The sequence below is a fragment of the Botrytis byssoidea genome (assembly GCF_014898295.1).
Source record: "Botrytis byssoidea strain MUCL 94 chromosome Unknown BBYS_008, whole genome shotgun sequence".
In the NCBI taxonomy this organism is placed as follows: domain Eukaryota; kingdom Fungi; phylum Ascomycota; class Leotiomycetes; order Helotiales; family Sclerotiniaceae; genus Botrytis; species Botrytis byssoidea.
The window spans coordinates 1-22,983 of record NW_024065849.1 but is presented as its reverse complement, the minus strand read 5'-3'; the positions used below and the strand labels follow the sequence as shown (position 1 = coordinate 22,983).

Below are 22,983 nucleotides of genomic sequence, written 5' to 3'. Positions count from 1 at the left end.
GGTTGGCCTTTGTACCGTAATGCGTCAAAATAGACAAATTATCGGAGTATGTTCACCGAAAAGGGTGCTAAGATCTGGACTTGTAAGTAATTATATAACATCTCCCAGCTTTCACACCAAGGAAGATACTGGTAAGAGAACAGCATGGAGTGGAGGGAAGGCCATTGATGATTGTATCAGCGTATCCAAGGAAGGAAGAAAGAACGGAGATTTCATCATGCACCGCGAAAATGGAACATTAGTCGACCTCAACCTTCCTCTTGATTGAGCCATTGGGAAAATGGAGGCCACAATTACTCAACGCTTCGTTATAGAGGTCATTCAATCGATGTAGAATGTGATTGCCGATTTATCTTCTGGTGTCTCATCGAAGATGGCGGATGGGATGTCAAATACAATCATCTATGCTATGAAAAGCCAAGGTGATCGCGGATGGTGGAGAGAACCTTCCTGAAATTTTCACCAAAGAGGAGTTAGAGAAATGACCAGAGAGGTATGGGTATTTAGCTGTTGCGCAGCATAGAATTGGACATCCGATTTCCGAGATTTACCAAATATAATGGGGGTCCTTTCGGGAAGATGTATGAGGCTGGCAGCGTGGTTAAGAGGCGAGGATGTCGAGATAAACTGGGACTAAGCAGTTGTAACTAGGGGACGATTTGTGATGGATATTTACTGGATTTGGAGAGTATATTGCATTCATAACAGTAACAAGCTTGATTGATATCATGTAGTAGCCCCAGCAAGCTGAGTTGAATGTCCGTATCCAAGGCTAGGAGATATGGAAAGACCTTGCAACTTTCGAGACTTCGAGAGTGTTTCTATGTAGAGCAATACATCATAATCTACCCTGTAAATCGTCCAGCTGAGCTATTGAGACTGGTTTGTGTGCCTTCAATAGAACTGATAGCCGGATTCTGTTGTTATGTTGGTATTGACAAAGCTGTTTTTCATCAACGAGGATACAATCTAAGCATACTCGGGGATCGACCAAACCTATTGGTATATGAGAAATGCTTTAAGCATCTCGATACCGCGACATAGCAAACGATGCACCCAGTGTTCATCGATGACATATATTATAAGGTAAGACGATATAATAGAGCTTTTCGAGGGACAAGCCATTCAAGGAGGAAACGAATAGAGTACCTTCTTTTGATGAATTTGTCTTGTGTGTAAAATGATATTCGTTATCGATCACTCGAGTCTAGATAAATAGAAAATTCAAGCACCAGACACTCAATAAAGAAAAGGTTATCAAAGCGTTGAGATAACCGATATCCCTGCTACGTGCACGACCCTACTATGTGCACACTTTTATTATTTATATAGAAAATTGAATTAAAAATTGAAAAAGCGATATTATAATTTGAAATTCAAAATTGAGATAATTGAAATAAACTTATATAATATTTTGAAATAAAAAAATTAAAAATCTCAAAAATTATAATAATAATAATGATAAATAAGATATTAATTTTTATAAAAAAAATTATTTATTTATTAATATATTTTATAATATAATTAAAAATATAAGTTTTTTTTAATGAAATTATGAAGTTCTATATATTATAATATAAGATATTTGAAAAAAACTAAAGTTTTTTATCGAAAATTTGAAATTATATTAATATTAAATTCTAATATATTTTATAAAAAATATTTTAATAATTAATTATTAATAGAATAATGAATTTATAATATTTTATTCTATTTTTAAGTTATATAATAACAATAATCTTTAAAAAAAATATAAATATATTAAAATCTATAATTTATTAATATTAAATTTAAATAAAGATTTATAAAAACTTATTAGGAATTTGATTTAATCTAATAATAAATATAATATAAGTATTTATTAATTTTTTTAAGAAATTTCAATCTTAAACTTTTTTGTTATATAGTTTTTAATCAATTATTAAAGAATGAAACTATATTGATCAGATTTTGATTTAATAAAAAAATTTAAATTTCGAAAATTAAATTATTAATTAATATTAAATCAATTTTTATTTAAAATAATTTTTTTAAAAATGAATTAATAATATTTTGAATTGAAAAAAAAATTCTTTTTAAAGAATTTTATTTTAAAAGAATTTTTATATAATTAGAATCTTATTATATATAATAGAATTAAGATTTAGATAATTTTAAAAATAAAATTTCAAAAATAAAAGATATTTTTTAAATAATTTTCTTTTATTAATCAAAACTCTATATATTTTAATATTTAATATAATCCCTTTTTTAAAAACTTACTTTTTAAATCTTTAATATTAAATATAAAATTTAAATTCATTTAAAAAAATATTTTTAACTTTTCTAAAAATATTATAAATCATTAGAAAAATCTAAGAATCTATATTAAATTTAATTCTTTTTACTTTTTTGATTTTTTTGATTTTTTTATAATATTATTAATATCAAAAAATCTATAAAAATTTATTATAATTCTATAAATAGATTCTAATATATTATTTATTAAGAAATTATATATCAAGATTCTATATTCTCTTTATTTAATTATTCAATCAATTCTTAATTTAATAATTCGAAATCCTTATAAATTGAAATTGATAATATTAATTAATTATTGAATTAAATTTTATATTATTATAATGATTTTTAAATTTTAAATTGATTTTTGTTTTGATATAAAAAAAGTGTGCATATAGTAGGGTCGTGCACGTAGTAGGGATATCGGTTATGACGCTAAGAACCACGTGATGATTAATCTTAAGCCCCCACATTATCCGTGGGATTGGTGTCTCTTTTCAAATTGATATTCGGATTTCAACATCATCAGAACCCTATTCTTCTCTCAATATTGACATCATGGCTGTGAAAAACGGATCTGGAAGTATCAGCAGTGACCCAAATGCTAACTCAGCATTGGGAGAAATAGAAAAATGGATCAAGAACAGAGATTCAACCAAGAACAACAACTTGGTCGCCGCTGTGGTGGGATGTGGTGAGTCGGAACATTCGCATGATAAGGAAAGTCACTTACAAAGTTCAGGAAACATGGGTAGTTCTATCCTTACTGGTATTCTTGCTGCCAATTCGTTGCCAGATGCAAGGGATAACACACCAGTTTCACATATAATTGCTTGTACCAAGTCAGAAGCTTCAGCTTCTAGAGTATACTCGGCATCAAAAGAATCCAAGGCTGCAGACAGACTCGCCGTCTTCTATGATAACAACTTGAAAGCTTTTCAATTGGCTGATGTTATTATCCTGGCATGCAAGCCATATATGGCCGAGGAAGTTCTCGGAGCTCCTGGGGTCGGTGATGCTTTAGCAAATAAACTTGTCATCTCAGTCTTGGCAGGATCAACAACTGAGCAATTGAAGGAGTTTGCGTTTAAAGGTAGCTCAGATACAAAAGGATGTGCATTTGTCAGAAGTATGCCAAACCTTGGTGCACAGATCAAGGAATCATCAACCGTTATCTCAACTGGATCGGAAACCATTTCTCCAAAATACGAAGAGGCCATGAAATGGATCTTTCAGAGTATTGGTCAATATACATATGTACCCGACAATGTATTCCAAGTTGCAGGTGTCCTTGCCGGTTGCACTCCAGCATGGTTCCTCACTGCCTTTGATGGAATCCTCGACGGTGCTGTTTCCGAAGGAATGAGACGAGATACCGCCACTGAAATTTTGGCTGGTTCTATGCTCGCAGCCGCAAAGTTAATACAGAATGGTGAACATCCTGCTGTTCTGAGAGAAAAGGTTTCATCTCCTAAGGGTACCACAATTCAAGGTCTGAAAACTATTGAGAAAGGTGGTGTCCGATCAACATATTGTGATGCAACCATTGATTCGGTCCAACACGGATTGAATATGGGCAAGAAGTAAATACTTTCTCGTCTTTGTTGGGGACTGGTTTGATGCTTGATGATCCGACACGCTATTTTGCTTGAGACTGGACGCCTTGAAGAACTCATGACATTTATTTCTTGCTCTACTTTTACTGAACGAAGATATAAATCCGATAAAAGGAGCTCGGGCTTCAGTAGAATAGAACATCGTCTAAATAGACTAACAATTTATCGAAGTTTTTACCGACCTGGATATATGATTCCTCGGATATTTTCTTCTGATTTATGACACTAATAATCCAGGGGCGCAACAGACGGCTGGCCGAAAGGCTCAAAATATACACCCTAAAACTTCGATTGAAACCAAAAATTGTCCATATTTTATTTTCTTTCTTTGGCTCCCACAGCTACTCTGAATGTCCATCTATAGTTCTCTTCAACATTGTTTGACGTAATGGAGTCGAATGATAATGACCGGCAAACAAAAGTGGCTTAACAGAAGGTTCGCCAACACGTTTCTTGTACTAATCACCCTGGCTGTTTCAAGAATAAGATGTCTAGACATATCCCCCTCGGTACTCCTTATCACGGAAAGCGAGCAGCCAAAGGATCGCCGAGTCGATCTGCACTCCATAATACATTTACCACTCAAATCCAGATTCCTATTCTGGACTTACGCACATGAATGTCACAATAAACTACACGATAAGGACCCACTCTCCAGATAAGGCAATACCATGATATCGACATGCGGGGTCGAGGTGCCATTACGAGGTGGATGCATGCCAATATAGACCCGATGATACACGAACCAACTGTTGTGTAGAACGATCGGGTTGATAAGTGATAGTTTCCGGATATATCACAGGGTTTATACTATGTAGGTCCCAGGTAATGTTTACTTCGAGACTCTTGATCTCTTGATCTTTCCTTTCATCTCGAGTGCTATCGATCTTTATTGAAATGTTCTTACGACGATCTTCTAGATTTCCTTCACTTACACCAAGGAGATATCATATACCATCTCTCAGACACTATTCATCCATTACCTCAACTATCTCTCCTCAAAATGGGTTTCCACACACGCCCACGCCCACCCCTCCCCCCTTCAGCACCTCTCCAACCTCCGAGCTTCCACCCCTCTCCATAATGCCGCTTCCTCTCCTCCTCAAATCCTACCTCATAACCTCCATTCTTGCCTCCCCAAAAATCATCAAGTTCTTCCTCCCTCTCCTTAACAAGCTCGCAAATTCCAGCTCAACGATCTTAAATCCCGATAGAAATCCAGTGTTACATATGATCGTCCGGAAATTCATCTACGATCATTTCATCGCCGGGGAAAATGCTACTCAAGTGAGAGCTCGGGTGAAAGAAATGAAGGGATTGGGATTTAGCGGGGTGATATTGGGATATGCGAGGGAAGTCAATGTTTCTGGAGGAGAAGTGGGTGGAGATGTATCAGGGGTGAGCAAGGAGGTAGGGGAGAGAGCTATCAGGGAATGGAGAGATGGACTCATGAGTACCCTTTCTTTGCTACAACCTGGAGATTTTCTTTCGCTCAAGTAAGGTTTCCCTTCCTTTCTTGAACATCAATATCAATATCAATATTTCCCAAGTCCCAAAAATAAATCCGCTAAGCCTCCCACCCCCAGATTTTCCGGCGCAGGCCCGCTCGTGCTCCACGCTCTCCAAAATGGCCTCCCCCCACCACCCCTGCTCCTCCAATCCATGCATATACTCCTCCGCACCGCCGCCTCCCAATCTGCACGTATCTGGCTCGATGCAGAACAGCAAGACTTACAGCACACTATCGAGTCATGGACTATCGATCTCATGCGCATCTACAACACCGGATCCCAAGCATTACTCTACACAACCATGCAAGCATATTTAAGATCCACTCCATCGAATATCCTAAGATGTTTAAAACTTGCACAGAAAGAGAATTGGGTACTGGGCATAAAATTGGTCAGGGGTGCGTACATTGCTACCGAGAAGCGGGAGTTGATATGGGGGAGTATTGAAGAGACACATGAGGCATATAATGGGATTGCCGCTGGTTTGCTAAGTCTATCGTATCCTGGGATAGATGTCGAGAAGAATACTGCAATGACAGAAAAGACAGAGGAAATGGGAAAAGAAAACGCATATCCACGCGCAGAACTGTTCCTCGCCACGCACAACGAAGAGAGTATCAAAAAAGCCTACACACTCCAAAGCTCACGAATCCTATCCGGAAAACCCACCATCGAATTGGCGTTTGGACAGCTACAAGGCATGGCCGATGAGATCAGTTGCAGCTTACTACAACTCCGTCGAAAAGAATCCCAGGACTCGAACAGTACATCATCAGCTTCTAAAGGACTTGTGAAATCAGAAGAGGAATCCAGATTAACGCAGGCGCTCAAACCAAAAGCGTATAAATGTATGGTGTGGGGATCTACGCAGCAGTGTTTACAATTTCTACTGAGAAGGGTAAAGGAAAATGGAGATGCGCTGGGAAGGACGGGGTATTGGGTTGAAGGGTTCAAGAGGGAGATATGGAGGAGAGTGAGAAGTTCTTCTGGGATCAAGAGGAGGAGAGTTTTGGAGAGTGCGAATGGAGGGATGGCTCGGAAGAGGGTTTTATGAGAAGACATGTGATTTTATAGGGGAAGAGAAAGGAGAGGAGTTGTGGTTCCTGTATGGAGAAGTCTGGAGTTACGGTCTGTGATTTGGTGGAGAGGAATTGAGTTGCGTTTAGTGAATATGTTATATGTTATAACAATCCAGATTTTGAAAAGCTCTACATACATTGGAATAGAGTGACTATTATAAGCTATACAAAAAAAATCAGAAGTTACTTTATGATTCGTGCACTGAATCTGAACAGGACAGACAAACAATCTGATTGGGATACAAAGGCGCGGTGCGGTGTCTTCAACACAATTGACGAAAGATACCTAGACTTGGTTGAGCTATATTACCCAACCACAGCCTATACCATGCTACCTCTATCCGATTATTACAGTGGCAGATTCATATCAAATCGAATAGGCAGGTAATATGAGAAGAATCGTATCTGATGATTTGCAGATAAGTAAGATTACATACCACCTAACATTACAAATCGATTGATATCCCCTTATTCACAAGCTTATGCGTATTGATTCCCATCACCCAGATCGGTGATCTGAGAATCATATCCTCCCAGCCGAACGGATTACTTTACTGCCAACCTAAATGCAAGTAAAAATACAAACACACAGATACACAGATACATCACCCCAATTCCATCTCAAGTCATACTGACAAAGAGTGCTCAAATCATGGTATCATATTCTACACCCCTCCCCTCTATTTATTGACCAAGCAAAAAACAGTCTGTCTAAATATTCTCCTCAGAGCTAAACCCTAGCTAATCCATCAATTCCCAGTCAAGCCCAGTGTATACAGTTCCAGCAAATTCAGCAATCCGACTATCGATCATTCATCTATCATTACAAACAGCTCCAATACTCATTCTATCCCTATTGAGAACCACAATCGTATCTCCCGCATTCCCACTCCCACTCACTCCCATATCATCAACACTGATTTCCATCCTATTTCGTTTACTTCTCGTCCCATACGAATGTTTCATGGCCTGTACCTGTCTCGACTGCACCACAATGGTATTCTGATCCTCTTCCAAAGCCGGTTCAAGCGGCAAACTAGTCCTTTCCCTCTCTCCTCTGTCAATCATCTTTCCCTTTCCTTTCCCCAAATCTTTCCTTCCTGATTCCGGGGATCCAGTAGGAGGCAAACTACTCAAACTCATTCCTTTGATACTAATGCTAGAATCTAATAGTCCACGCATATTTGGGAGACCAATTCCTTCCAATGCACCATCTATGCCAACATCTGAGAAAGATCTCTTGTATCCAATGCTATTCCCTGGTACATTTTCGGCAAGTTTTTCAAATGGGACTCTGCCGCGTAGGTCTTCTAAAAGGTCTTCAGAAATCGTGTTGTTGGTGAGTTTGCGGACTATTTTCAAAAGAGAGTCTTCAAGCCAGGCACCACTGCGATGTGGTTCAGTTGGACACATTTTCGCAGGAGTGTTTTCGGGGATAGTTTTCCGTCTGTGGGATTTGCTACTCGTGGAAGTTGTGGGAACTTTGGTTGACGATGAAGCTGGGAGAGATTTTCGACCTTTTCTAATGGGTAATACTGATGATCGGGGCTTCTTAATCGGGTTGTTTTCTGGTATCTGTCCAGTCGAAGCTCTGAAAGGCCTACGATCGAAAGGCACCCAGTACATTGGCCGTACTGATCCATTCCCTTTGGCATCCTTGAGTTTCCGAAGATCGTCAAGGATCTTGAATATGAAATGAACTGCATTGGTCTTGTCGTCTCTCTTACACTGTGGACGGTATGGTGGTATTTTATCAGATGTATTACGCTGCTTGGACGGCGCCGGTTCCTTGCTGGCAACATTTTGTGTGACATTTGTATATGGCTGCCAGATATCACTTCGTCTCCTTTTAAGGTCCAGCACCCATGCATCACAATCCCATTCTACCCAGTAGTCGATCACATCCCCCCATTGACTCTCGGATGGCTTCGTTTGATTGACGAAAACGACACTTCCTCCTCTAGCATGTACAGCTTGTGCGAATTCCTTGACCATAATCTTGAGCCCATGAACTCTCAAGCTAGTACCAAGAATAAGAAGGACATCTGGACCTAATTTTAAATCGTGAATGATCAACGGTCCTACCAAATTTGCGTGCGGATGTTCTTCTCCATAAAGAACAATGTCAGGCCTCAATCTCCCCACAGCTAAACCTCTGCGACCTTTGTCTTGGCGTGATATAGAGCTTGAAATGCAAGAAGGACAATCGGGAGCGGACCCAGCCATTGTAGTAGTCTCCCTATCTTCCTCGTCCCAACTGGTAAGTTTCGAGCATACACCGCATCGCAACTTACGAAGTGACCCGTGTAGCAAAACGCACTCTACTCCTGTTGCAGCAGGGGTTTCTTTTCCTCCTCGTTCATCTGATCCAGCTGCGACTGATTTGCCCTGGATTTTGGTTTGAAAACGCGTGCGATCACCCGCGCCAAGTTCGAGATCCGTAGTGAGTCCTTCGCGTTCTTCGAGGCAATCGATATTCTGTGTGTAATTCCGGACGAGGCGACCGTTGTCTCTGAGAGAGCGGATAAATTGGTGAGTGGTGGTGGTAGACTTGACATCGTTATTAATTCTGCGACGAAAATTGGAGATAAACATGTAAAATATAGAAGTTGAGAAAGGATCGGACCAAATGACTGAGTCAAATAGATCTTTTCCTTTAAGATTTGGTAACGTGCGTGATGAAGACGATTGAGATGGTTGTGAAGGAGGTTCTTCAAATTCGGAAGCAGTTGTGACAGAACTGACTTCACTCGATAGATTTCGTTTCTTGTTGTTGTTATTGCTACTACAATCACTTGATGAAACTGAAGGTGTGGCGCTGCCAGTTGTAGACACAATTTCAGTATTTGTGGTTGAAAAGAGTTTGCTGTTGGAAGTTTCAAATGCAGGTGCATTTCTTCGGGAAGATTTTCTGAGAAGTGAAGAAGATTGTTCTGTAAGTTGTGGAGGTAAACTATCAGCTCGTGATCTCACTGATTGTCGTGAAGTCTTGCTTTCGAGAATTGAACTGGCGACAGAAGGTATAAGAGACGAAGACCTTTGAAGTGTTCGTGATTTTGAAGGAATAGATATTAGATTGGTGGTTGATGCTTGAATTGTTGACCGAAGACTACTTTCACGTCGTAGTGAATTTGATGAGGAAGAATCAGAAGAAATTATTGTTGTATTGGAATTTTCTTCTTTTGCTGAAGATAAGGGAGAGCTTGTTCGGAGTGAACGTCGAGTCCGTTTTTGTTTATTGTCAATTGACTCCAAGTCTTGGGACATCCGAGAATATTCCGATGAATATTGAGATGAATATTCACTCGATTCTTGAAGTAATTGTTGTGAAGCATTTTCTTCAGTATTGGAACTTTCCGAATCAAGTTCCATTTCCATTGAAGGATTTATTTCTTCATGAGATTTGGTATTTTCAATTTGAGATACTCGTCGATTGGGAGTTTCGGTGGTAATACATTCAACTTTGGATTTGGCACATGGTTCACAGCTTGGCCGGATATCACCACACTTAATCTTTCGAACTCGACACCTATCACAAGCGCGAGTAGCCCGAAGTTTAGAAGACTTGCCTTTGGTGTTGGGTTGTGGCGATTCAATCTTGATATCATCTTGTGCCAAAATAGAAGTTCGAGACTTAGAAGCTTGCCTTTTCGGGGGCAACAAATCTGGTGCATTAGTGGGAGTCGCCTGAGAAAGAGAATCATGCAGATTATGAGCAGATTGACCCTTTGGATTTGGTGTCGAAGATTGCTTGAAAGACTTGTCCTGCGCCGAAGAAGCGTTTCGAGTTTGGCGCTTCGGGGGTAATATTGGTAATTTATTGTCTGCATTCTCGTTTGTGATCGAGGTATTAGAATTGATAGCAGATGGAGTTTCCACACTCGGTTTCTGAGATTCACTTATGAGATTGTCCTGTACCAAAGATGCATGTCTGCGAGAACTCCTTCTCGATGGAGCTAGAGCAGGGGTTTCTGGTTGCGCTGAAGGTTCTTTTGATGGCGATTGAAAGGATTGTTGAGGAGACTGCTGGGAAGACTGCTCAGAGGGTTGCTGAGAGGGCAACTCAGTTGATTCTTCAGGTGGCAGCTCTACCCTTACACCATCGGCTGTCACAAGTTCGTAATAATAGCGCTCCGTGACACGCCTTTTCTTCTTCGGTCGATCATCAATATCATAATCATTAATTTCCCAAGGCGGATTCTCCAGTGCAGCATCATATTGGGCTTGTATCATGGAATATAGTCCATGTTCGGAACGAAAATCCTATTTGCTGGGTTAGCAGTAGTTCGAAGGGTAGTTTAGGCTGCGGTCCACATACAGGTATTCCGACATTCGTACTGATTCCAGCTCCTGTCACAACCACAACTTTCCTTGATTTCGCAAGGATATCTGCAACTTCCTGCAATTCAGCAGCAGAGGTTGGCAAGACATTGATTGTTGGCATTGTTGCGGCAAGATAGACAGGCTATTACTGCTCTGTTCCTCTCCGTCTCCTCCTCTCTTCCTAACAAATTCGAGTCTTAGTTGATTGCGCTCCGAGTCTCAAGATTCTGGTATTGAACTAATGTCTTGCGCTAGTTGAATATGCGATCAAGACGGTATGCCTGGGCTTCACTTCCAGTTCAGGTCATTTCGAGTATAGCGCACACCATGTAGACGAGGGGAGATCGTTCTATGTCGCCAAATTGTTGTGCGTGATCAAGTCCTGGTTCTCGGGGTAAATGCTGCAATAGTGATCGATCTTAAACCTCGAAACCTCACTCCAGCCTTGTAGAAATGCAAATAATCAAATCAAGTCCTTCCAATTAACGCCAATAAACCCCAGTTGATGATTCGTTTCGCGACTGCGATGCGTTGTCAAACGGTGGATAATCGCTGAGAAAAATGGGTTTCTAATCGTGCAAACCGCCTTGGAACATGGGCAGGACTTCAGAATCGAGGATGAGAGGTATTAAATAGCTTTAACGGCAAGTCCTTCTTTTCCCAAGGAGTGAATGTTGCAGATAGTTCGAGGTTTGACGCGCAGCAGGATCCCTGAATTCCCGAATTCCCTATATATTGATATAAAGCTCAAATCGATCTGTTGTCCAAGGTTTTGCTCCCGTATTTCCCCATCTAATGTCTTCGGAAATGATTGAGCTCGATCGATTGGGAATCAAGAATAATCTCATAGAAAACAGGTTGTTGATTATGATGTTTACTTTCATCTAGAGTTTCTTGTCCTTTGTATGGTAGACGCGATGTGTTGCCGACCCCAACCCCAACCGCGTTCTGCCCCACAAGTTTGCCAGACCGTTTGTTTCTCACGTGCTTCGATCTATGTCAGCACCTTGACTCGAGCTTGGGTCTCACTCAATTCTTTTTGTCATTGATATTGACTGTCAACAAAATAACGATGACATGACGTGACAATGAGAGAATGAGGTATATCAAACTTTTGCATTGTGGTTCATTATACCAAGTAGTACGATATAGCATACAGTTATTGCTCATACTCTCTAGTGAAAGGTATGACAAGATGGCATACCAGCTGTTTGCTGCTTGTCTAGTCATAAAACTGTCAGACCTGCTGTCCTCTTTATTCATCTTAATCCTGTGAAACTACTGCTAGTTCTCCTTGCCATCTAAGATTGCCTTTCTATATGTATATAGTGTTTGCAGAACAAGCAATGAACTGTACAGACATTGCTGTCATGAACATGACCAAATATGACTCCTTTCCAGGGCGGAGAAAATGGAGGCTATGATTCCAATTGCTGATAAATCTTCACAAACTATTTGATTTGCTATGCTCTGCTATGGTGGTCAAGTGCACCTTATGAATTTGACAACGGTTCAGAGAGCAAGCCCTGAGAGTGTTCGGTCCAACCGAGTCAAACCTGTCTAGAAACCTTTATATCTAGTCATTATGTGATGGTCTTGAATTTTTCATCCACACTTCTCTTACATTCGTTTGGTTGCTTTATAAACCAGCACTCAGTTCTTATTCTCATCATGCCAGAAAAGAAGAAAAATTTACAGTTCATTTGGCCCAAAGATGGTCCCAAAGGTCGTGGTCATCGAGGATTTCTGGGAAGGCTCAATAATGTTGTGACGAACAAGGGACCAGATATCTTTGTCGGGAAACAAGGAAGCAGAATTAGTCCCGATCGATGGCAGAATTGGTAATTTTTGTAGTGAAGATATCGCATATGATCTAGCTGACTCTCCATCAGGGATTCATACCACGATGAACATAAGCATAAACAAGAAGTAACCGGAGCATTCTCAAGAGATTTCAAAAGATATGATCCACATACACGAAAATATGTTGAATGGGAACAAGCTCAAGATTGGAACGGTTATGGAATCGGAAATCATGCATGGGAATATCCACGATTAAACCTGGATGAATATAACAAAATTTACAAGGCCTATCATCAAGGTCGACGAATCGATCCTTCCAAGTTCAAAGATTGGAATCATAGCGGTCCTAACGTAGGTACCTTTTTGTGTATAGAGTTATCGTTGGCTGAGAAATGATGCAGAGATTCCGTCAAGAATATGATAGTTTTTGGCAAAGTGCTCATCGAAGAGGAGAAAATTATAAATATGGCTGGAACTATTTGCGGGGAGAGAATAATCCATGGTTGAGAATGCATCAACAATGGCCTGCAGATCTTGATACTTGGATGGCGATGCGTGGGATGTGGTAGATGCGGATAAATTTGTCTAAAGGATGGTAGATTAACAGAACCGTGTGACGTATGAGGTCGTTTCTTAAAAGCGATTCTCTGCATGATTAAGGAGTGGATTCGTTGTTGATTTCGCAGATAGATTTTATCAAAGTATGACTACCTAGGTAGTCTTGAGCATCACAAATCGCGATATAGTTGCCAGACCTCATGTAATAATATTTGAGCTCGATTAGAAATACTTCGCACAAGAGTAGTTCTTTTCTTTCCATCAGTTACGATGGCGGTCTCATGCATAGCACCTACTAGGTATATATTACGATTCAATGAGTCATTATTCACCTTAAAGATGCAAAACCATACCTATCTCCAGCTTACTTTATCTCCAGATATTCACAAGCACACAATGCATGCCTATTAGACATTATCTAGCATCTACCATTGCACTTTGTAATACTCAGCAACAAACGAACCATAGGATATGCTATCAACAACATTTACCGAAATACAACGATATACTTACACACATGTGAAATATCACAACCAACAACCAATCAAACCCGAATTTGGAATCACAATCACCTAGTCATTAAATTAATCACCCCAGCTCTCCACCCCTCGAAGTAGCAAGACGATATCCGTCAGCTCTTCCCAACAGCAACCCGAACGCGAAAAGGATTCGTACACACACCCCTCCTATTGGATAACCGATCAATTCGTAAGGAATTTGAATTCTGTAGTAAAATTATGGATTGAAAATTCGTTCATGTACGGCTAATGATGGATATGAATATGAGTTCGAGGGATCATAAAGAAGTAGGGTATCTGCGTTACAGAGATGAAAATATAGAGAAAAGTATTGTTATATATATCTTCAATATTTCTCGTACTCCCACATCATCACTTTAAAAAATTGATTGCAGCAGTAGGGAGATACTCACCCCAATCACACCACACCATTAATCACACAACCCCAACTCTCCAAGCATATCTCTCGCCCCCCAACTCGCCTCTCAACTCGCCTCTGTAACCACTCACTTCCAAGCCACCGCACCCTCCCACATCAGATACCCCATCAGCAAAAGCACCACCCACTTCCAACAAACCTTCTCTCCCACCCTAGCACCCTCCCCAACGCCCTCAAACCCCCCTCTCCATCCCCACTCTCCTCAGCTCCCCCTCCTTATAACCTCCCACCGTAGCTCCTAGTATCTCTTCTCCAACCTCACACTACACACCCTCCAAACCCCCTCCCTTCCCTCTTCCCCTCACACTCTATTCATAAACCACCTCCCCACCTCCCCATCTCGCCATCTCCCCGCCCCCCCCCCCAAATCCCCCGCACCATCAAAACCCACATCTTCCAATTCGAACTTCTCAGTACTCCGCCTCAACGCTATCCTCGTGTGAAAACTCGACATCCAGACTAGTTCCAATAACCTAAGGAAAGAAATACAACCCATATTTGCGAAGCTAGATATGATTATGAAAAGAATAACGGTGATGCGAGCATGGAGGTGATGTTTTTAACAGGGAGAAATGGGATTGTGAAGAGGAGGTTTAGGGATTTGGATTGGATGGAGAGGGGTGAGATGAGTATGGTGATGGGGTTGGTGGAGGAGGGGGAGGGGAAGGGAGAGTTGTAAAGGGTTTCGGTGGGGAGTGTGAATAGGGTTAGTGATCAAGGATGAATTAGAGATTTACTGAGAAATGGTGTAGAGTGATGGGGGCTAGAAACTAGAAATGGAAAAGCTTTAGCAGCAGATAACCTGACCAATTCGCACGAACATGACTTGGATCTTTATATTTATGAAACCTGCTTTGCTAGTATATCCCAAAAGTTTGATTAGAGAGATGGACGGATGCAAATATATATTTATGAGTTCTGATTGAGGATTGATTGTTCGCTCGATAGAAAGATCTTCCCATCCTACTCCACACAAAAAGGAGCAAAAAGCCAATCTCCATTATCCCATGAATAATATCTCTCTCTTATTATCCAAAAAATCTAAGATCTTCAAAGCCATTACATCATCTCAAATTCATCTTCTCCCATTTGTTTAAGATCCCCTCCAAAATTCCTCTTCAACTTCCCAACCACTAACTACCCAACCCCCAAATCTCACCCCACCTCCTCCAATCCCCCTCAATTGGCCCATTCAACCTCCCAAACCTAGCTCCTTTCCCCGTATTCGCCTCCGGTAAGCAAATCCACTCCCTCACACTCCCCGGTATCTCTTCTCTCACATGACTAATGCAAAGAAGTGCTTGATTCTGATCCAATCCTTTAACTTTTACCCTCCCTCCCTTCGAGATATTTGATTCAACAATCTGAAGATTCTGCGCTTTTCTCTCCGTTTCATTGACTGATAATTCGTGTTGAACGTGTGCGAATTGTTTTTCTTCGCCATGGGCTAGGAACAAAAGACATCGATCACGAACACCATCGTCCATACCGCTGAATGCTTCATCTAGAATGACTAAATCTGGTGCTTTGATTATGGCCCGAAGAAATAGTGCTACTCTTTGAGATGAAAATGGCATTTCGCGAAACAAGATATCATCAGCCCATGATAGAGATTCATTCCCATTATCTTGACCAGTAGCTCCTCCTAACCTCAGATCTTGTTCAAACCATCTCAATGCTGCATCGATGCGTTCATTCGCATTATTATTTAATTTTGGTAATCCCATGAAAGTATCTGCCCAAGCATTGGCGAGAACTTTCCTCAAAGTCAAATTACGAGGAATGTGATTATGAATCTCGGGACTGGAGTGTCCAATTTTGGATTGGAGATCAAAAATCGATATCCCAGGCTTTCCAGGTTCGGGTAATCTAGACTTTCCAAATAGACGGATGGGGAGAGAGTAGGTTTGAGGGTGATCAGAACAGATCAGAGACAGAAGAGTTGTTTTCCCAGAACCATTTGGACCGAAAATACCCCATCTCTCACCTCTTTTGACGTTCCACCATAAGCCGTCTTTCTCGACACCGTTTACTGTCTCAGTCCAGTTACCAAGAACAGATTTATCTCCATACTTTACTCGAGCACCTTCCATCTCGATGAGTGCTTCACCCGTCTCTGATGGCTTAACATCATTCAGAGGGTAACCATCACGACTCATTGGACCTGCGCTTTCCGGAACATTCTTTGCGGCGACGGTTGAGTTGCCACCTGTAGCCACACTTTTCTCAAAGCTAGGCCGCTCAATCCCCTCCAAAGTTAACTTCCTCCCAATCTCCTTCAAAGATGACGGCGTCAAATGGAGACTCAATTCATCACTTCCATCCCTACTCCTCTCAACATGTTCTCTCAATTGATCCAAAACATCGTCCTTTGGTCCCAAGAAAGCAACTTCACAATTTCCCTTCAAATATACCAAATCCGTTATCCAATGCGGTATAGGATCCTGCGGTCTCAACGACAAAACAAGTCTCGGAGTATTCGCCTTAGCCAATCGATGCAACATTGGACTCAAAGTTAACAACGTAGGAGGATCCAATCCCATCAAAGGTTCATCCAAAAGCAACACTTCCGGTTTTTCCAATAACGCTCTCGCAATTCTCGATCTTCTCGTTTGCCCGTTACTCAGATTCGATACCGGCATATTCAACAATTCCCCCAATCGCAAATCATTTATCACACGAACGAGTATCTCGGGATCAAAACCACTGGCATCTATCTTCGTCGAAGGATTGAGCTCCGTATTCCCTTGTAGATAATCCCATACGCTAAAATCTGTATCCTCTCTCCTCGACTCATATCTCGCACTCAGATATGCGCTTTTCGGAGCCTGTTTTCCCAATCCTTGTTCCCCATCAAATCCCACATATTTGATTGCCTTGGTCGGAGTTCGTGGCTTGGAAGCATCGTTACTGAGGTATGGATATGATCGCGCTGTTGGCGGAATACATAGAAGACCTCCTCTTAAAATCTGCAATAGTGTAGTTTTCCCAGACGATGAAGCTCCAAGTATCGCCCAATGCTTCTCTCCTTCTGAAAATGAAGGTATCTCAAAGTTCAATTTCTCGAATAGAGCAGGATTCGCATGTCCGGGAACATGATGATGTGAATTTGGATGATGTCGATAAAATGTGCCATTGTTGATCCTAACGATTGGTGGATGAGTTGTCCTTGTCCTTGTACTTGTGCCATATCGACGCAGCTGCAAAGTCTTGTGATTCCATATCATAGGTCTCCCCATTGCGTCTTGATACTAATTGGAATTTCCATCTTGAAGAAAAGAATTGAGTCACTTGTGAAAAAGGGAAAGAGAGCCGACCCCGGAACGCGGGGAAAGCTTTTGATGATCCACCATTAAAGCCTGTACCTGGACTTATTGCCACAAGTTAGTATTTACAGGTTATATTTGAATATAAAATGATTGATTAGAAAGCGTTATACTTATTCTTACTTGCATATAGTAATTCAATCAACACACCAAATACACTCAAAAATATCGATTGGTTTGAATGAAAGTGTAAATTCAAAGTGGTCTACCTCTTCAATTATTTTTCAGATAAAGCTGATAAACAGATACCAAGCATCCTTATCAAAACCTTAGCGGCGCTTAATTCCGGCCCGTTCCATTTCGCGCTTACACGTCTTCCATAGAGCAGCCTGAAGCTCTACCATAACAGCTCCCCCATCATAATACCTACATCAAGAATCCAGCTTTCCAACCACCATTGTCAAAGGTATTTAGAAACTCACAACTTGTTTCCGAAATCAACAATTCACACGCTTTACTCTACTACATCTCTAAATTTAAATAAGAAAAATAATTCAAGATGGTAAGTTTCTCAACTCTCTCTCTATCCATCTCTCTATAAACCTACACACCCACGTCCCCAACAACCATCCTCTTCCACTTCCTCCCTCTCTCTCCCCCAAACCTCAACCCCAAACTAACACCCCTCCCCACAGGCAATGCGCATCGCTCCCTCCGCCTCGCACACCAGCACGCACACACACCTCCAAGAAGCGTCCCTCGGCGCCCCCTCGGCCCCAGGTCTGCACGACACACTCCGCCACGGCGTCGGCCCAACCCAAAGCTCCTCGCTCTCCACGCTCCCCGACTCCTCGCACCCACTCGAAAACCGTCTCAAGAAATGGGAATCCACGCAAGAATCCCTCAAGATGGCTTCTCTGCGTCGCACTTTCGGTATGAGCGAACCCATCCGTCGAGGTATGGAATTGAAGATTACGAGAGAAGGGGAATGGAGACCTCTTGCGCTTGGAGGTGGTGGACCGGGTATGTGTTTATTTCTATTTGGATTTTGATATACTCGGATTATGTTATGTGATACGATCTCGAAAATACTAAAGAAATGAGAGAGAGATCCGCAAGCGAAAGATCAGCTGCGAATGGAACTCAAGATGCAATACAATATCAAAAATCCAGAGCTAACATTTATCAATCTAGGTCTCCACGAAGAAATTCTACGAGGATCCGACACGACGATTAGCTGGGAAGATGTATTTAAAGGTGACGAGACAAGGACATTACCCGGTTTCCATGAGGAAGTGGAGAGGAAGGTTAAGATGGGCTTCTAAATCAGATGCTAGACCTCTATCTTTCTTTCCTGACTCTGAATCATGACGGAACGGGATGTGGATATGGATTTAATACGAGCAATCGATTTTGATGGATGCATAAATTCACCTTGCAGTGAGATTGAAATTCATGAATGATAGATGAGCATCTGGAGTGAAGGAAAAAAGAGTGTTGCTTGCTTGTATTTTCATTTTCGTATCACGCAAATACCAAATTCAAATATATGATAAGGCTGAATGAAGGATACTATACCCTATCAGACCACAGCTCCTCGGTAACATAATGAAATGTGATTCGGAGGTGTTTCAGATGTCCTCATCCAAAAAGTCAAGTCAAGCAAATAAAGCATTCGCTCTTGCGACCCAGAACATCATCTGTCCTATATTGTTCCTAGCAAATTCCTAAGTTCCCTTTCAAATATCTCACCTTTCCCAAATGCTAACCATGTCGCTCGCTATCAATCAAATCAATCAAGAAAAATCAATTCGCCAATCATTTCTCTGTTCACCCCTCCGCCATCTTTCACACTCCATGCGCAGTTTCCTGATGTCCTAAAATCCATATATGATCACACATCCATCTTATTATACACAACACAACATACAACCAGCTCTCGTTCTCGCCCAGTCCGCCTCCACCCGCTCAAATCCTGTATTAACAAAGCTTCACATCTGATATGATGCCATGACCCTTTTATTTGAAAAACGCTCGAGAAACCGTATAAAGAAAGCAAAATAGGGGAAAAGTCACCCTTCAATCAAATTGAACCCGCAACGCCATTTTCTCGCTCGTGATATGCCCATTCTGTTGGGTGACTTGGGTTGTGATGTATGTGCTTGGCTGTATCTTTGTTCAATGAATTGGAGAATCATGTATACAAGTAGATTCCCCTTTCGACGCTTTCCATAGACAGAATTCGAGTTTGTACTTTGTACGAAAATGGTGACTTTTGAATGATTGGATTCAGAGAATAACACATCTGCACCCAGCATTGCTTTCTCCATCTTCTCCTCTTCCTCGACCCATGGACTTTGCTTTTGATGCATCTTCCTCGTCGACTATATCCTGGGGTCTGATAGTCATATGTACCACATTTGATGTTTCGGGGTTGAATTTACATGCTATTAGGAGTGGGTGTTAGCTAAATATATTGCAACATTGACAAATCACAGTCCTCGTCATAGAAATGTATTGGACCAAGAATTTCAAGTGCCTCTGATATCAAGTCAAGGCACTCGAACATGCAAATTGTAAATTGACAAAACGTACCTTTCAGAGGATCCTTATCATCCAACAGCCTCCCAAAGAATATCAATCGTATGCTGGTTGGACTACTCGGCTTCGTTTCCCATTCGTCTCTCCATTCCCTTAATATTAACTCCTTGAGCGTATATACACTAATAGTAAGAGGATCCTTCTTTCCATTTTCTGTAACACCGGGTACCGCAACAGAGCGTTTGGTCAGATATTTCTCATCGATCTTATATGGATGGCGCGCGCCAGATGTGAGTAACAAGGTAATCAAGATTCTGGGCCCTCCATCAGCAGGTGGTGGTGGTGTTTTGGTGATCTCAAGAGAGGGACCGATAGCTTCTGAATTCATTCGTGGTCGCGAAGTTAAAGATTCTTGAGCGTCGGAGGATGATTCGGTAGCAGGGGCTTTACCTTCGCTTTTCGACATTGTTGGTGGCGGCGCAGGCGCACGATCAATAGAAGAGGTTTCTTCGTTCGTAACGGGTTGCGCGGTCAATGCTTCTTGTGATGTTGAACCACCATCCCCAACAGAGGCATTTTGTTTTGATGAGTCCACCATCTCTGTCGTGGGATTTGTTATTTTTGTTGTTGTTGTTGTGGGTGCTGTGGGTGCTGTGGGTAAAACTGAGGAATTTGATGGATAGGATGGATAATCGGATGTTATTGGCGATGTTTCCGGAATCGAAATATGATTTAATAGACCCGACGTTCCTGAGACAAGTTTTGAATTTTTTGCAGTATCAAGATCATCCATCTCGACTGGAGCCGTATTTAATGACAAGTTTGTGGTTTGAATAGGATCAAGTCTATGACCTGCGGTCGATGTCGAAGTCATAATGGCGAATGGATTGGATTGGTTGGGTTGGGTTGTTTCTGAGGTGCAGGATGAGAAGTGGAAACGGGGTATCTTAGCATCTAATGCCCCATGTAAAATGTACAGTGAAAATGGGGGGATCCACGGCTTTAGGCGGAATAAGACGGTGATTGATTGATATATCTGGGGAAAGCCGTTTCTTTTATGTACGAAGTATCGTTTTAGTCTGCAAGAGCTGGAAATGGAAATGAAGGTATTCCAAGTATTTGTTGTCTATCTATGAAGAAGAGGTCAGAAGAGGCACATCAAGTTTGAGTGAGAATGGAGAAGAGAATAGGAAGGAGAAGGAGAGGGAGAAGGAGAGGGAGAAGGAGACGAGAGAATTATCAACAGATACATACCAAATACAATATATAGGACGTTTGATGTGGACAATTTAATTGACTTTCGTGAATTGGATTGGATTATTCTTGGTATGAACTGGATACTTGGACTTGGGGATCCATTGATTGTTGATTCTTTGTGATTGAGATGTTGAAGGATATTCTCCGACGTGATGGTATTAAATGTGTTGTTACTCTTCGAGTATATATTGAGTAGATTGAGTAGATTGAGTAGATTGAGTAGATTGAGTAGATTGAGTATATTGAGTATATTGAGTATATTGAGTATATGTGTGTGAAGGTACCTATGTATCGCTCAATTGATCGTATGTATTGATTGTTGTCTATTAATCGTGAATCTCCAAACCGAGTCAATCCAAAGTTGAGTATTTGAATTACTAGGTCGGATCTCTCTTTACCTCCAGCTCTTCACGTAGATATTGTTTTCGGCTTCTTCCTTGCTTTCCATTTCTCTCCTTTTCTCTCCTTTCTGTTTTCAGTCTTCACTCCCTTTGCCTTATTATTAACCTTCCCAGCTTAAGGTTAAAGTTCACATGTAGGCAATCACTAGGAGATGGTACTAGGTAGGTAATGAGTTAGTACTAAATCATTATTAATCACTTAAGTTATTATTTTCTTACTTTACCGGTATTTCCAAGTTCATCCATCCCATCCACTCAACTCAATTCGAAACAAACCAGAAAGAATCTGGGGAAAGAAAGATTCAAACATATCACATTATACCATCACCGCTATCAATCAATTATCTATTGTCAATTATCTATTGTCTATTATCAATCATCAATCATCAATCATCAATCACATCTCATTTACCGTTGCGAGCATCTTTATCTGCAATCGATCAAGTCCTTGGCTGTCTAATTCATCCATGCCATCTAAGAATCTATCAAAAGGATAAGCAACTGGTCTGATCTGAATTATCTCTCCACTAACTGATATCACACTTGTCCTCACTGCAATCCATCTCACCATCACTATCACTCCCACACCTCATGGCTAATTCATGGATCATGTTCTACAACTAGTGTTAAGTTCAACTTGTGCTTTCTTCATCGTCAATTCTTACCTCTCATAAGCAATTAAGAACACAAAGTCGAATCTGGTAACTCTGTTTCATCTATTTCCCGTCGTTTCCAACGCATATATCATGACAACAAGATACTTCAACCATAAGGTGAAAATGCTCCAACACGTTCATGTAATAAACGATCATACCAGAACAACTATCACAACTATCATACCAGTTACACCAATTACACAAATCACACCAATTATAAAAGTCGAGTAAACCTACTCAGCTGAAATAAATCTGCTCTTCTATAAGTATATCATTCGAATTTTCGCGAATTTCGACCAAGGGGGACATTCCAAGCGACCAAAGATGTGTACCAAACACGCACTGTTTTACGCTCAGGCGCATAAAACTTTCGTTGTAATGTTACACACAGTAACAAATATCTTTTACACACAGATTGCTATGTAGGTTATTTGCCTTTAACTTTACGAGGAAATTCGTGCTGGAGGCTGTATGGCCTTGGTTATACGCATCTCTTCACATGATTTGCGGATCGCTCGGAGAACGAGTCGAAGTTTCAATGGTTTCCATTCCGTCCCAGAACTTATCTACCTAGTATTTCTCTTGCTTAGACCATGATTGACTTTGCTATTACAGCTTTTCTCTATTTATTCAAAAGAGGATCCAAATTATACGTGGATTTATCATAGCTTTCCGATGGGCAGAGTCAAAAGACTGGGACTTTCAGGTTCTAGAGACTGTCTCCTCCGGACCTTC

At 40.9% G+C, this 22,983-nt stretch overlaps 8 protein-coding genes across 8 annotated transcripts; 5 read left to right on the top strand and 3 right to left on the bottom strand.

Annotated features, from left to right (window-relative positions):
• Positions 1 to 48: 48 nt before the first annotated feature.
• Positions 49 to 268, top strand: EAE97_004634 (uncharacterized protein; the record flags this gene model as incomplete). The annotated part of the gene is made up of 2 exons (XM_038875146.1): positions 49 to 86; positions 109 to 268. The coding sequence occupies 2 exons, from the start codon at positions 49 to 51 to the stop codon at positions 266 to 268; spliced, it is 198 nt and encodes a 65-aa protein (XP_038733503.1).
• A 2,570-nt stretch (positions 269 to 2,838) lies between these two features.
• On the top strand, positions 2,839 to 3,867 carry EAE97_004633 (uncharacterized protein; the record flags this gene model as incomplete). The annotated part of the gene is made up of 2 exons (XM_038875145.1): positions 2,839 to 2,974; positions 3,023 to 3,867. The coding sequence occupies 2 exons, from the start codon at positions 2,839 to 2,841 to the stop codon at positions 3,865 to 3,867; spliced, it is 981 nt and encodes a 326-aa protein (XP_038733502.1).
• Positions 3,868 to 4,793: 926 nt separating this feature from the next.
• Positions 4,794 to 6,461, top strand: EAE97_004632 (uncharacterized protein; the record flags this gene model as incomplete). Its single annotated transcript, XM_038875144.1, has 2 exons — positions 4,794 to 5,392; positions 5,447 to 6,461. The coding sequence occupies 2 exons, from the start codon at positions 4,794 to 4,796 to the stop codon at positions 6,459 to 6,461; spliced, it is 1,614 nt and encodes a 537-aa protein (XP_038733501.1).
• Positions 6,462 to 7,299: 838 nt separating this feature from the next.
• On the bottom strand, positions 7,300 to 10,930 carry EAE97_004631 (uncharacterized protein; the record flags this gene model as incomplete). Its single annotated transcript, XM_038875143.1, has 2 exons — positions 7,300 to 10,749; positions 10,805 to 10,930. The coding sequence occupies 2 exons, from the start codon at positions 10,928 to 10,930 to the stop codon at positions 7,300 to 7,302; spliced, it is 3,576 nt and encodes a 1,191-aa protein (XP_038733500.1).
• Positions 10,931 to 12,480: 1,550 nt separating this feature from the next.
• Positions 12,481 to 13,263, top strand: EAE97_004630 (uncharacterized protein; the record flags this gene model as incomplete). The annotated part of the gene is made up of 3 exons (XM_038875142.1): positions 12,481 to 12,650; positions 12,702 to 12,963; positions 13,014 to 13,263. The coding sequence occupies 3 exons, from the start codon at positions 12,481 to 12,483 to the stop codon at positions 13,179 to 13,181; spliced, it is 600 nt and encodes a 199-aa protein (XP_038733499.1). The 3' UTR covers positions 13,182 to 13,263.
• Positions 13,264 to 15,260: 1,997 nt separating this feature from the next.
• EAE97_004629 (uncharacterized protein) lies at positions 15,261 to 17,366 on the bottom strand (the record flags this gene model as incomplete). Its single annotated transcript, XM_038875141.1, has 1 exon — positions 15,261 to 17,366. The coding sequence occupies one exon, from the start codon at positions 17,364 to 17,366 to the stop codon at positions 15,261 to 15,263; it is 2,106 nt and encodes a 701-aa protein (XP_038733498.1).
• Positions 17,367 to 17,952: 586 nt separating this feature from the next.
• EAE97_004628 (uncharacterized protein) lies at positions 17,953 to 18,718 on the top strand (the record flags this gene model as incomplete). The annotated part of the gene is made up of 3 exons (XM_038875140.1): positions 17,953 to 17,955; positions 18,089 to 18,416; positions 18,588 to 18,718. The coding sequence occupies 3 exons, from the start codon at positions 17,953 to 17,955 to the stop codon at positions 18,716 to 18,718; spliced, it is 462 nt and encodes a 153-aa protein (XP_038733497.1).
• A 964-nt stretch (positions 18,719 to 19,682) lies between these two features.
• EAE97_004627 (uncharacterized protein) lies at positions 19,683 to 20,808 on the bottom strand (the record flags this gene model as incomplete). Its single annotated transcript, XM_038875139.1, has 2 exons — positions 19,683 to 19,840; positions 19,989 to 20,808. The coding sequence occupies 2 exons, from the start codon at positions 20,806 to 20,808 to the stop codon at positions 19,683 to 19,685; spliced, it is 978 nt and encodes a 325-aa protein (XP_038733496.1).
• Between the last annotated feature and the right edge of the window lie 2,175 nt (positions 20,809 to 22,983).